This window comes from Hypanus sabinus, chromosome 11 (assembly GCF_030144855.1).
Source record: "Hypanus sabinus isolate sHypSab1 chromosome 11, sHypSab1.hap1, whole genome shotgun sequence".
Taxonomy (NCBI): domain Eukaryota; kingdom Metazoa; phylum Chordata; class Chondrichthyes; order Myliobatiformes; family Dasyatidae; genus Hypanus; species Hypanus sabinus.
Window position 1 is genome coordinate 59,698,100 of NC_082716.1, and position 15,119 is coordinate 59,713,218.

The following is a 15,119-nucleotide window of genomic DNA, read 5'->3' on the forward strand; positions in this document are numbered from 1 at the left end:
GCTATCGCCTTTCTTATGACTTTTATATGTTTGAGGTAACATTTTGAAGCACACACTCTTGGCCCATCATTTTGAGATGAAGATACGATGCATAAATTTATTAACCTACAGGTAAATACATAAAACAGCTGTCCTTTTGTGAAATGTGTTATTACATCTGTACACTGGTGCTCGCTGTCTCAGTAGAAACTCTTCAAAATCGTTGTTCTATCTAATTCATCCTAATTCAGGTACTGCTTGATTTGTTGTATAAATCATGCAATTTCTGTATTTATATCAAATGAAGGTGGAAGTTGTGATTTACTAAAACAATGACATTGCTTATACAAGGATAAATATGTCATCGTAACCACTTTGATTTTTGTAATAAATTTAGAGTATGGACAAAAAGGATTAAAATTATGCTCCTTTAGAACACAAAAGAATTGAATTTTAGGAAATCAAACATGAGTTATGTTGAATAACGTTAAATGCTGCCTGCATTATCTAGTTCAGATGACTGGCAGAACTGGGCAAAGTTCCCAGTCAGCTTACCTCATTACCATATCATGGCACTCACCCGTACAGTCCTGAGCAACATAAACTGTTATTCCTTGCAGCTCGGGCTCCACTGCGTCTTCCACTGCTCTCCTAATAAAATGAATTTAAATAGGTTTAGACATTCACTATTGAATTGATGTTAATCAAATTGGTCTGAGTGTATTTAAAAAAATCAAACAACCGTTTCTTTATTGAGGAAAAGTTCTGGGGCAACCTATCAATATTCATCACCTTGTTGAACAACTTTTTTTAAAATTTAAAACTTTTTGCTTTTTACTTCTTAAAATTAACACCATTAGTAAGTAAAATGGCTATTCATGTTCTCTAAGTCAACACGTGCACTCCTTGTTACATCATGGCTACCAATGCCTAACCAGCTTCAGCTGCTTCTTAACTGACCATCAGTAAGTCAGAATGGCAGATGACATCATTTTTAGTTCCTTTTGCAATTCCTTAGATAAATAAACAATCCATACTTGCATGTAGCAAAGCCTGAATAACAGGCAGGCTTGTATTATAGAACTGATGCAAAGGTTACTCAACATTTAGAGCCAAACATTGCTCACTTTCAAAATAAAAGAAGCAAATCTTTTATTCCTGAAAGTTAACAATATTTTCATCATCAAATCCCAGTACTGACATCCTAAAGAACACCTTGATACTCACAAAAATGCCTGGATTTGGTGATGTTACAAGATGTAATACATCTTGACTCCTCAAAGCTTTTCCACTATTTATAAGACACAACAGAAGAATATGATAGAATACTCTCCATAGCATGCATGAGGACATATCTATCAAGAAGCTTAGTACCATCCAGGACAAGGTAGCCTACTTGATTGGCATCAGTGCTCCAAGTATACAGTGGTAACAAATGTCACATTAAGAACTATTACATTATTATTACAAAAAAAACAAGATGGCTAACAACTATCATCACTTCACCACTGCCAATAAATGCTGGGCCTAATATAAATAACCACATTACAAGATGTCAGAGAGTTATGCATTATTCCCAATATCAAACAGACAACCAGTTTAGCAATGCCTTCTTTTTCTCAGAATGAGCTTCTCTGAGTGAGCTCATCAATTTAAAGGCAAATTAGGACATGCAAAACAAAAACACCCAAAAAGATTCTCAGGATAGTAGACTATCTAGTCCACATGGTTTTAAGACCACAGTATAAACTATATTGTGATGATCCAGAGCCTCAATTCCCCAAGTCACTAAGAAATGCAAATTAAAGGACTCTTGTTAAATCTTCTTTCAATAAAATCATTAAAAAACTTGCATAGCAACTTCACTTTAAGATGTCCAGTGTCAATAAAACACATCAACTTTTTAATATTGATAAACCTTGCCCAAAGGGAGATACATCTTTCTTCAATTCATTGTCTGCAATATCATTAATGAAGGAAATATCTACCTCCCTGGGTGGCGGGGTGGAGAGACGTCTCTACCAAAGGAGGTGTAAAGTGCTCCTTCGCTGCTAGCCTGCAGGTCACCATTCGACAAGGTGTAGCACCTGCTTAGCCCCCTGAACAGGGTCACGTGTAGCCATGGAAGCAGGAAGTGGATAGACATATGAGCAACTGTTGCATTTCACAAGTCCTGCTATTGCAACCATTGATGCCAAGCAGGCAATCTCTAAAGAGTATTGATAATGGCTGGGATCATCTGTCTTGTAAAGACACCGCCCAAAAGGCAGCAATGCAAACCACTTATGTAGAAAAATTTGCCAAAAATAATCACCGTCTTGAAACCTTGATCGCCAACGTCTACAGGTACTTCTTAAAATATTCTTCATTCAGATCAGTAGGATTAGAATCTTAGAACAATTCAAACACAGCTAAACCATGAAAAATATCAGGCTTCCTCAAGGGATACCCTCCTCAATAAAGGTCATGCTCCAACCAATTCAATTCATTTTACATGATACATGATATAAAGCAGTGGATGTTGTCTAAATGGACTTCAGTAAGGCCTTTGACAAGGTTCTGCATGGAAGGTGAGTTAGGAAGGTTCAATCATTAGGTATTAATATTGAAGTAGTAAGATGGATTCAACAGTGGCTGGATGGGAGATGCCAGAGAGTAGTGGTGGATAACTGTTTGTCAGGTTGGAGGCTGGTGACTAGTGGTGTGCCTCAGGGATCTGTACTGGGTCCAATGTTGTTTGTCATATACATTAATGATCTGGATGATGGGGGGGTAAATTGGATTAGTAAGTGTGCAGATGATACTAAGATAGGTGGCGTTGTGGATAATGAAGTAAGTTTTCAAAGTTTGCAGAGAGATTTAGGTCAGTTAGAAGAGTGGGCAAAACGATGGCAGATAGAGGTTAATGCTGATAAGTGTGAGGTGCTACATTTTGGTAGGAATAATCCAAATAGGACATACATGGTAAATGGTAGGGCATTGAAGAATGCAGTAGAACAGAGTGATCTAGGAATAATAGTGCATAGTTCCCTGAAGGTGGAATCTCATGTGGATAGGGTGGTGAAGAAAGCTTTTGGTATGCTGGCCTTTATAAATCAGAGCATTGAGTATAGGAGTTGGGATGTAATGTTAAAATTGTACAAGACATTGGTAAGGCTGAATTTGGAGTATTGTGTACAGTTCTGGTCACTGAATTATAGGAAAGATGTCAACAAAATAGAGAGAGTACAGAGAAGATTTACTAGAATGTTACCTGGGGTTTGAGCACCTAAGTTATAGGGAAAAGTTGAACAAGTTAGGTCTTTATTCTTTGGAGCATAGAAGGTTGAGGGGGGACTTGATAGAGGTATTTAAAATTATGAGGCGGATAGATAAAGTTGACGTGGATAGGCTTTTTCCAATGAGAGTAGGGGAGATTCAAACAAGAGGACATGAGTTGAGAGTTAGGGGGCAAAAGTTTAAGGGTAACACGAGGGGGAATTTCTTTACTCAGAGAGTGGTAGCTGTGTGGAACGAGCTTCCAGTAGAAGTGGTAGAGGCAGGTTCGGTATTGTCATTTAAAGTAAAATTAGATAGGTATATGGACAGGAAAGGAATGGAGGGTTATAGGCTGAGTGCGGGCCAGTGGGACTAGGTGAGAGTAAGACTAGAAGGGCCGAGATGACCTGTTTCTGTGCTGTAATTGTTATATGGTTATATCCAGAAATACTGAATATTGTAAAACTATGGAAACAGACTTGCTAGCTTTGGAAATGAAGATCAATACTCTAGAACTAGCTGCTTCTCATGCCAAGCTATTGCAGTACAGTTACAATGCTGGCATTTCTTGATAATGTGGAAAATTGCCCAGGTATGTAGCATTCACAAAAAGCAGGCTATCCAATATGACAAATTAAAGTAAAAATCCAATAATCCAGCAGCCTTAAAACTTCCATAGTAAAAGTGGCAGATTTTCCAGACCACTAGATACTGATCTTATTAATAATCCAACTTGTACTTCACTCTTTTTAAGGTGTTAGAGATTTTCAGTAAACCAGCTGATTTTAAAAGAAGTATGGGAAATTGGGGGGGGGGGCAGGAGCATGATTGCTGTTTAAAAGGAGTGTCAGAAATAGGAGACTCTAGTGAATTTAAAATAAGTACGAAATACAGGTAGAGTTCCTATGAAGTTAAAAGGAGCATAGGCAACAGGAGGAAACCCACGAGTTTAAAAGGAGAATGGGAAGCAGTGTCCTGGTGAACCAGAGGCCAAAATATCAGGATTTCTGGACAAAGGATGGCATACAAAGTGAGGTGAGAAGATGCCACAGTAGTGTAGTAGTTAGCATGATGCTTCCCACAGTCCAAAGATGTAGCAGTCAGTAATTGGTCATTGTAAACTGTCCTGTGATTAAGCTAAAGTTAAATAGGTGGGTTGCTGGATGGCATAGCTCGAAGGGCTGGAAAGGCCTGATCCACACTGTATCTCTCAATAAATGAAATAAACAGCAGCTAGTTTTTGACTGTGTGCAGAATCAAGAGGAGCAGGTAAAACTGTGTTAATAGCCATGAAATGGAAAACACTCGAGTGTCCTGAATCACGCTCTTGATGAAGACAGGTGATTGTGGTTGTTGGAAGTCATTCATCCTAACCCCACAATACCATTACAGTAGTTACTCAGTGCAGGAGCTGAACAATGATCAGCAGCTTTATCAGTGACTGCCCTTTCATCATAAGGTCCCAAGTGGAGATCTTCAATCTATTTGCAACGCCTCAGTAAATGAAGCAGTCCATGCCAATGTGCAGCAAGAGCCAGACAACTTTCAGGTGAGTTAGTAAGTGGCAGGTAATATTCATAATACAAAAGAGGCTAATCATCTAACCTTTGACATTCAATGGAATTAATGTTGACAAATTCCCCACAATCCTAGCACAAACTCAAGCAAACTGTAAAAATCGTTAATTTATGTTTTTTTTCTTGCGAATGCTGCTAATATGATGCTATGTGCCCGTGATATTGCTGCATGGAAGTTTCTCATTGCACCTTTAAATACACGGGTACTCGTGCTTATAACAATAAACTCCACTTTGACTTTGATTAAAATTGTAGCTGAAAGAGCAGGTCAAAGTTTGAGTATCCTGCAAAAAAATGACTCATTGTCTGACATTCCCAAACCTTTTTCATCACCCACAAGGCTCAAATCTATATCCGAATGACTATAGGTCCAACAGCTCTTAGGAAGCTTGGCATTATTCACAACCAAGTGGCTCACTTAATTGGTATTCCTTCTATTATAGTAAATATTTATTCCTATTATTGGTGAAGTTGGCAGCGACATGCACCATTACTTGCCCAGCTACTCCTGCCACATCCGTGAGCTCTACTACCATATGACAGGAGTAGTAGGTGTATGCAAGTGTAGGAGTATATCACCAGATGCAGGACCCATCCGAGTCACACATTCTATTTTTGGAATGTATCACTGGTCTTTCATCATAACTGGGTCAAAATCCTGGAACTCCCTACAATGCAGGATTCTAGTGATTCAAGAAGGTGGCTCACCATGACCTTCCAAAAAGGAATTAGGATGGGCGATGAATATTAGCTTTGTCAGTGATGCCCAGGTACCAAAATATGAATAAAGAAAGATGTTCTCAAAAACACTATTAAAGAAAATGTAATATCCATACTGTATCACAGGAGTCCTTGGCCCACAGCCTCTCAGATTAGTTGAAGAACATCCAAGAAACCATAGAGTACTTCTGCAATTGCATAGCATCTTAAACCATCCATTCATCGACCCTATAAGCATCATCTACAAGAGTCTGCAGACATTGCACAGGCTTCTTTAAATACCTTTAAGAGGAGTGCAAGCAATTGATTGTCTATGAAGATGACAAATAACTTGTTCTTTTAAACTTGAGTTAGCCAAATTGACCAAAACTGGTCTTTCTCACTTCTTATTATCAAGTTTGGACAGGGGAGAGTTGCAAAAGGAAAAACAAAGAGTTGAAAAGAATGTAGGGATATGGGGCGGAACCAAGATAAGATGGAGGGAAGAGTAGCAAAGAAAAAAAAAGGACCATATTCATTTAATGTATTAAAAATATGAAACAACAAGATTTTTTTGTTTCTGTAATTGGATTACCCATCATACCTCAATCAGTTGGGAAAGAAATTAAAGGCTCTAATAGAACAGGTAACAATTTTTAGTGGGAACAGAAATATTTAAAAACTGAAGCAGAAAACAGATCCACTGTTAAGAATGGCCAATTATTCACAATTACTGTGGCCCATTTTTACAGCAAAGGTTGTGGGCTCGATAACATCTTTGCTCTACTGGCAAAGACCTGCACATCATAATTAAATGCCCCTTCATCCCAAGCAAGCTGTTCCAATACAGCTTTGATGCTGGTATCCAGCCAACAATTTGGCAAGTTGCCCAGGTACATCTTACCACACAAAAAAATCCCAAGATAAATCTAGCTTGACCAATTATCACTCTCTCCTTAATCAAAATATCGTACCATTAAGCAACACCTATTTTACCAATAATCTGCTGAACCACTTGTTCTAGAAATCAAAGATTTGATGTGGGCAAAAATATATGTTAAGAATGAAGGAAGTGAGAGTACAGTAGATGCCTTCATGATCAAACCTGCATTCAACTAAGCCTTAGTATAAATAATGTCACCAGGCTTTGAGAAAAAAAACCCTATAGCAGATGGAGTCATACCACACACAAGAAAAGTTCATTACAGTAATTAGAAGATAATCACTGCTGCCTGAGAATATCTGCACAGATATTCCTCAAGGCAGCATCCTTTGCGCTTCGACTATTTCATTTACATTTTCCTAGCACTGTAAATTCAGGCTATATTTGATCACAAATAATTCTACAGTGCTGAGCTTCATTTACCCAATCCATTCATGACGAACCAGCACAGCTAGCGTACTTTTGTTATCATTTTTTCATATGACAAATAAGCCAATTGGCCCATCAAGTCAATATTAATTCTCAAAGCAATCCTATCAATTTCATTCTCCTGCATTTCCTTCTAATCTATTGCCTCTCATCTGTCGTTAATTCCTCCTAATTCTCCTACCATGAACCCACACAAGGGGTAACTTAAATAGCAAATTAACCCATCCGTCAATCCAATTTCTTCATGAAACTACCAACCCTTCAGATGAAGCCTATGTGTTCCCAGGTAGAATATGTATACCCTACACAGACAGCACCAGATGGCAGGATAGAACCCAGGTCACTGGAGTAGAGATATCAGTACTACCTGTTGCACCATTAATACAAACAATCCCTCCAATTATAGTCTTATTTACAGAAGTACAGTGAAAAACTTGCATTGCATATCATTCATTTGGATCAATTCATTACAACATTGCATTGAGATAGCGCAAGGGAATATAATGAGAGAGCAGAATAAAGTTTTAGATACAGAGTAAGTGCCATGTAGGTAGACAATAGGACACAAAGTCATAATGATGCAGATTATGAGGTCAAGAGTCCATCTTATCATAATAGGATCTGTTCGATCATCCTGTAACAGCAGAATGGAAGCTGTCCTTCAGCCCGTGGTAGGTGCTTTTAAGCTTTTGTGTCATCTTCTGCCTGATGGGAAGGAGGAAAAGAGAGAATATCCAGGCTGAATAGGATTTTTGATTATGCAGGCTGCTTTATCAGGACAATGAGAAATATAGACAGTCTTGGAAGGGTCTGGTTTCAACAATGTGCTGAACTGTGTCCACAATTCTCTGTAGTTTCCTGAGGTCACAGGCAGAATAACTTCCATGTCAAGCAATAATGCATCTGATTAGTGCATCAATAAAAATTAGTGATGGTCAGATGGGACAAGCCAAATTTCCAAGGAAGGTACTCGTGAACATTTTTGGCTGTGGTATCAATATTGTTGGATTTCCACAGGCGATTGGTGATGTTCACTCTTAAGAACTCAAAACTCCTAACCTTCTTGGCTTCAGTACCATTGAGCTAAGCAGCAGCATGTACACCGGCCCTCTTTCTGAAGTAAATGAACAGCTCTTTTCATTTGCTGACATAGGAGGAAAGGTTGTTGTTATGACACCATGTAACTGGGCTCTTAATCTACTTCCTGGATTCTCACTCATTATTTGAAACAGCTTACTATCAGAATCAGAACCAGAATCAGGTTTATTATCACTGGCATGTGTTGAGAAATTTGTTAACTTAGTAGTAGCAGTTCACCGCAATACATAATATGAACAAGAAGAAGTGGAGTCATTGGGACGCCGTCGTGACGGTGTTTTTTTTAAGCAGGCTTTCTTATTTTTACAAGGCCGAGTTGCTAGCTCAATGCTCAACCCAGCACGGATGGAAAACGTGCAAGGGAGCTGGCTGGATTCAAACTCAGGAGCCTTTGCTCCAAAATCTGGCGCTGATGCCACTACACCATCAGCCAGCGAATGTAGCAGAAGAAAAACTAATAATAACAATAAATAAATCAGTTACAGTATACAAATATTGAATAGATTAAAATCATGCAAAAAACCCAGAAATTATATATATTAAAAAAGTGAGGTAGTGTTCAATGTCCATTTAGGAATCGGGTGGCAGAGGGGAAGAAGCTGTTCCTGAATCAATGAATGTGTGCCTTCAGGCTTCTGTAGCTCTTACCTGATGGTAACAGTGAGAAAAGGGCATGCCCTGGGTGCTGGAGGTCCTTAATAATGGACACTGCCTTTCTGAGACACCACTCTTTGAAGATGTCCTGGGTGGCATCATCCGCAAACTCACAGATGGAGCTAGAGCAGAATCTGGCTACACAGATGTAAAAGTACAGGCAGTAGAGTAAAAGGCTAAGAATGCAGCCTTGGGGGGCACCAATGTTGCGGATGATTGTGGTAGAGGTGTTGCAGACTGTCTTTACTGATCATCTGTGCTCTCATTGTTGGTCAGGAAGCCAAGGCAGAGGGAGGTGTTGAGTCCTAGGACAAGAGTTTCAGTTGGCTTGGAATTATAGTACTAAAGGCAGAACTGAAGTCAATAAACAAAAATCTGTCCAGATGTTCCAGACATGAATGCAGGGCAAGTGAAATAATGTCTGCCATCGGACTGTTTTGGCAGTAGGTGAATTGCAGTGGATCAAGGTTGTCTGGGAGGCTGAAGTTGATGCATACCATGAAGCATTTCATGAATGGATGTTAGAACAACTGGGCAGTAGTCATGAAGGTATGTTATCTTGTTTTTCTGAGGTAATGGATGAAAGTGAGGCAAGAAGGCACTAGTAAACTATAGCGTCGTGTTGCAGAGAGCTTGCAAAACTTCTAAATATACTTCTGAACTACTCTCAATGCAATTTGCAGTCTGTAATTTTCTTCAAGTAACACACTTTTGAACTGTCTTAACAAACAAGCGATTTCACAATCTTCTGAAGGACTCAACGGACTTGATTCTCAGGCATGCTTTAAGCGGACAAAGGTAAACTGACACAGGCAACAGAGAGGAAGGAGTTGAGGACTCCAAACCAGGCTAAATGAAGGGGTATGAAACTTCCTGTAACCAGCAACTTGTTAGAAAATGTACAGTCGCTGGAGAACAAGATTGAAGACCTAAGGGCAAGATTGCTCTTTTGGAGGGTAATGAGGTATTGCTACGTTCTCTGTTTCACAGAGCCACGGCTCACTCCAGAAACGATGGATATGTCAGTAAGGCCCATGGGGTTCTCACTACTCTCAATGGACTAGACTGCTGATTCAGAGAAGGAAAAATGTTGCATCTGTATTTCATGATAAGCTCTTTGTGGTGCTTAGACACAGCGGTCTTGTCACACTCTTGTTCCTCTGATCTGGAACATCTAATGATTAAGCGCTGACCATTCTATTTAACAAGAGGGTTCTCCTCTGTGATCAAGATTGCAGTTCACTTACTACCAAAGACTACTGTTAAGCAGACACTTGATTTATTGAGTGTCGTCATCAGCAAACAAGGAACAGCCTATCTCAACGCCTTTCATGTCATTATCAGGGACTTCAATCATCATCAACATATCATTTGCAACATCATGGGGTCCAATACACACAACCACTGTCATACAATTAGAAATGCCTACCATTTCTACCATGCCTAGACCACATCTCAGGAAATTTGATTACTTGGCTGTCCTCCTACCCACATATGGCCAGAGGCTAAAGAGCAAGGCTCTTGCAGTAAGGATGACAAAGAGGTGGTCACAAGAGTCAGAAGTGCATCTACAGGACTGCTTCAAGTCAGTAGACTGGGCTGTGTTCAAGGACTCGGAGGATCTGAGCCAATACACCATAGACTTTTTAATAAACTGTCATAGATGAGTGTGTCCTCACAATATCATTCATTCTTTCCCAACCATCAGCACAAGTGCACTACAAGGCTATGTGCTTAGCCTCACAATCTCAAGTATAAAGCCAGTAGAGCAGGGGGTTAAGCACAGCTCCAATGCCCTATTTAAATTTGCTGACAACAATACTGTCATTGCTGACTCAAAGATGGTAACGAATCAACATATAGAAGGGAAATTGAAACTCTGGCTAAATGGTGCCAGAACAACAAGACCAAATCAGCAAGTTAACAATGTCAATAAGACAAAGTAGCTGATTACTGACTACAGGAGGAGGAAAATAAAGGTCTATGAGCCAGATATCATTCGGGGGAATTGGAGGTGCAGAGGGTCAGCAACTTTAAATCCTTGATGTTATTATTTCAAAGCATCTGTCCTGGGTCCAGCACATAAGTGACATTACAAAGAAAACACAACTTCCTTCTATTTTCTTAGAAGGTTGAAAGATTTTGCATGTCAGCTAAAACTATGACAAACTTCTATAGATATGTATTGGGAGTTTATTGAATGGTTGATCATGGCCTAGTCTGGAAACACCAATGCTCCTGAATGAAAAAGTCTACAAAGAGTAGTGGAAATGGCCCAGTCCATCATGAGCAAAGCCCACCTCACCATTGAGCACATCTACATGCAGTACTGTTGCAGGAAAGCAGAATCCATCATCAAGGATTATCCCCCTCCCTACCACCCAGGCCATGCTCTCTCTCGCTGCTGCCATCAGGAAGATGATACAGGAACTTCAGAGCCCACACCACCAGGTTCAGGAACAATTATTACAACTCAACCATCAGCCTCTTGAACCAGAGGGGATAACTTCACTCGCCCCATCACTGAACTGTTCCCACAACTGAAGGGCTCATTTTCAAGACTCCTCTTCTAATCTAATAATAATTTTCTTATTATTTCTCTTTTCTCTTGTGTATTTGCACATTTTTTGTCTTTTATACATTGATGGTTTGGCTGTCCTTTTGGGGCTGGCCTTAAAAAATGTTAAAAAATATCTGTTATCACCCACTAGCTGATCGGCACAGTATCTAAGAAAACAGTCAGGGAAACCACCGTGGCCAGATGCTTTCTATGGGTTCACTCTCTGGAAGATTGATCTTACGTCCACAATCGTAACCGTGGGTTCAGGTACATAAGAGGCTATCAGGGAAGGTGATGATATTCTAATCCTCTTCAGTTCAAACATGTATAGAATGTGCTAAGCTCATTGGGAAGGGAAGCATTATCAGCGAGGCTGTCCAACTTTGTTTTGTACCCCATTGTAGCATGTAAGACTTGACACAAGTTACTGGGTCTCAACTTTGGACTGGTATTGTCTCATGACATCCTGATACCAGATTATCTTAAGATGATCTCACATAAAGATGCAGTATCTCTCTGGAACATAAGGGCACATTCATTTCAAAATACTCCAACTTCAACCATTCATGTTGAGATATGCACATAATACATATTCACAAGCTTTGCAGGCCAATTACAGCTGGGTTCATATGAAAATGAGCAGGATAACTAGAAAAGCATGGTGCTACACTTGTGCAGCAGTTAGCACACACTTCCAGGTCCCAGGAGTGGACTGCATGAAGTTTGCATGATGTCCTTGTGTTTCCTGGCCCTTCCAAACATATGCTGAAAGGTTAACTGGTTATTGTAAAGTACCCCTTACTGTAGCTAACTGGCAAAGGCAGCACAGGGGAACAGACGGACATACCAGGGAGAATAAACTAGAGGGCTCTGATGAAACGACATAATATGGAATCAATAGGATAGTTCTGTTGATCCCCTTTGGAGCCAGTGAACTAAATAACCCTATTCTACATTGTACTAAGTAAGCAGCAACCAAGAAGGTAGTCCAACCAATTGGTAATCTTAACACTGGACACATATCCATCTGCTTGTAACACATATTCAGATTTTATTGCCATAACTTTCCAAATTAATTTAACAATAGCTCCCAGTTCTGCAACTTCTTTCGTAAGTAAAACAGCCACACCATGGTAGCCCTTGTGTTTCCCTTGTTAGTTCTTCCTCTTGAAGCAATATCCAATACTATAGGAGGAATAGATCCACATTTAAACTAAAGTTAGAACTTATACTGAATAATCATTAAAGTTGTTTCATAAATAAAACAATGTTAAAAAAGGGAATAAAATGCAAGATCAAAACTGAATTCAAGGCAGTCTCTATTGTCAAGAATGAATACACATTTGAACCCAATTACATTCAGCTGCTGCAGGAGAATGATCACAAGCAGAAAATGAAACCTGCATCATCTGGGATAGCACATGCCAACTCTCTTGGTTAGAATTTATCTGGCCAAGTGGATGAGGTGAAAGAAAATTTACCCAAAATACCAGGAGTACAAAAACATTTGGTTAATATTTGTTTCTTTTGTTTTTAAGCCGCATCACATTAGTTCTTCTGAAGTTTTGTCCTTAATTAAAACCAAATATTTCATTTACAAGTTCTCTGCCTCCTTTCCAAAGCCTTAATGTGCAAAAACCAAAGCTGATTATGCAATTGGGTATCTGAAACTTGGTACGTTAAAATTCTTTTGAACTTCTTTTGTCTCATCTTCATTTCTCTAGCTAGTAGGTGTCCTGCATCAAGTTTCCATAAACAGCCTGCAATGTCCACTCACCTTAGAATATGTGCAACTAAAGCTGGGCCATACCAATCTCCAGCTCGTTTGTCAGAGTTTTCGCCCAACTCTATCAGTTTATGTATTCCAAATATTGCCTCTGGATTGTCGCCTAACCAAGTGATTATAGTTCTGTGCATCTTTTCATCCTCATTTGTTGTGCTGACTAGATTTAGAGATTGCTTTTCATTACTTGGCAAGTCCAGTTGTTCGCTCATGTCCTGTAGTGATGTTTCTAAAGGTGGCAGGAAGGTAAATCCTGATTCATCACACTCTGATGTGTTGGATTTGTACAACTCAGATTCTAATGGAACCATCTGTGGCACATCTGCCCATACCCAATCTGGAAAGCAAAATAACCAACTGATTAGATTTATTTTTAACTCATATGTTCTGGTCGTGTCCGCTTTTGAAAAAATATTGGAAAGATATTTTTGATATTATCTCTGCGGTATTGAACATTGATTTACAACCCCATCCTATTACCGCAATTTTTGGTTTACCAATGATGAACTCACTTCATATATCTTCTTCTGCCTGTCGAATGATTGCATTTCTTACACTAATGGCTAGAAGATCTATTTTGTTGAATTGGAAGGAAATTAATCCTCCTACTGTATTTCATTGGTTTTCCCAAACTATGTTATGTTTAAATTTAGAAAAAATTAGAAGTGGTGTATTTGACACCTACTAAATTTGAAAAGATATGGAGACCATTTATTCAATATTTTCATATGATGTAATTGGACCCTGTTCCAGGCCTACTTGATTTTCCAGTTTTGCTTTCATATATGTCAAGAGGATCAGAGTTGACGACACTGATGATTTTGTATTTTTGAGAGATATTATAAACAGCCCTTTTTTTTCTCTTTTTTTATTTTCTCTTTTTTTTTCTTTTTTGTTTTTTCTTCTATTATTAGATTTTTAGATTAGTTTTTGCATAATGAATTTTTTTCTTTTTTCCTTTTTATTTTTTCTTTTTATTCTATATTATGATACTGTAGCGGTGTGCTACACGCAGCGCTAAAATTACGACACGGAGTCGGTAACTGCAGTCGAAGGAAAAAACTTTATTCGAAAACTTCAGCCTCACTTTTAAGCCTCTGTCAACCGGCCCCCCATGGCGCAGAGGCTCCAAAGCTCTGTGCTCGCAAACCCCCGTAGGCTATCTAATTGTGAGTCGGTTCAGATACGCCAGGAAATGGGTCGCCACAATACACCTAGGTTTGCCTTGTCTATTTGTATATTGTATCTTTTACGATATGGGAATACTCATTTATACTGTAATCATTGTTTTTGTAATCTTTTATAGTTAGTTGAAATATGTCAAAGGTAGAGCGTTCCTATGAAACCTTCCTTAAGCCGAAATGGCATAAAGAGAAGAAACATTAACTTATATGGGAAAAATTTTCGTAAAAGTGTAAATCCTCTTTGTAATGCGAAAACAGGTTACTAATGTAGGTCTTTTGTAAAAGCAAAGTGGCGTAAAGCGAACATTCGTAAAGTGGGGGGCACCTGTACTTGACTTACCTTCTTTTCACATTGAATTGTCTCTGGTTCTATCTTGACCTGAAAGTTTTGGAATCTTTCTCGGGCATGATGCCTTGTTCCTTCTGGTACTTCAAACAACTGGCCAGTTTATACAGCCACACCTCACCAAGTTGACACACTATTGTCCCATAGACATGCATTTTCAGCAGACTCATTAGATGGCGATTAGCAATTAATTTCCCTCCACGTTGTCATCCTATCACCACTGCAGTTCAATTCAACCAACACAGCACAAATAATGAGCAAGCCAGAAATATTGTTGATACAGCTACTCTCATGCAGACAGTAAGCATTTTAATACATTACTAAAACAATATTGCAAAGTCTACTGCTGATGATCATCGAAACAAACTCACCTCGACCAAGAAAATGGAGCAGGAGACTTTGTGCTAACAACATTTGACCAGACCTCAGTGTGCAGCCCCAGCCACAATCTGTTGTGCGAGAGCATCCTTTTAACTGTGGGAACTCACAACGGTATGTTAACCAAATCCTAGTGATGAAGTCCTTACGGAACTGATGCACATTATCCGAAATCAGTTCCGCGTTTGTTACTGCATCAGTGCAGCCTGATGCACTTTCATCCTTTCCTGG

General features: G+C 39.2%; 1 protein-coding gene across 5 annotated transcripts in view; it reads right to left on the reverse strand.

The window, feature by feature from the left end:
- The window catches only part of atg4c (autophagy related 4C, cysteine peptidase), a 73,104-nt gene that overhangs the window by 18,197 nt on the left and 39,788 nt on the right, over positions 1-15,119 (reverse strand). For all 5 annotated transcript variants that reach the window (XM_059984424.1, XM_059984420.1, XM_059984422.1 and 2 more), the window contains 3 exons: positions 14,882-15,115; positions 12,975-13,317; positions 560-630 (listed from right to left, as the gene is read on the reverse strand). In XM_059984424.1, the coding sequence (XP_059840407.1) occupies positions 560-630; positions 12,975-13,317; positions 14,882-15,115 (648 nt within the window). The remainder of the gene's footprint in view (positions 1-559; positions 631-12,974; positions 13,318-14,881; positions 15,116-15,119) is intronic.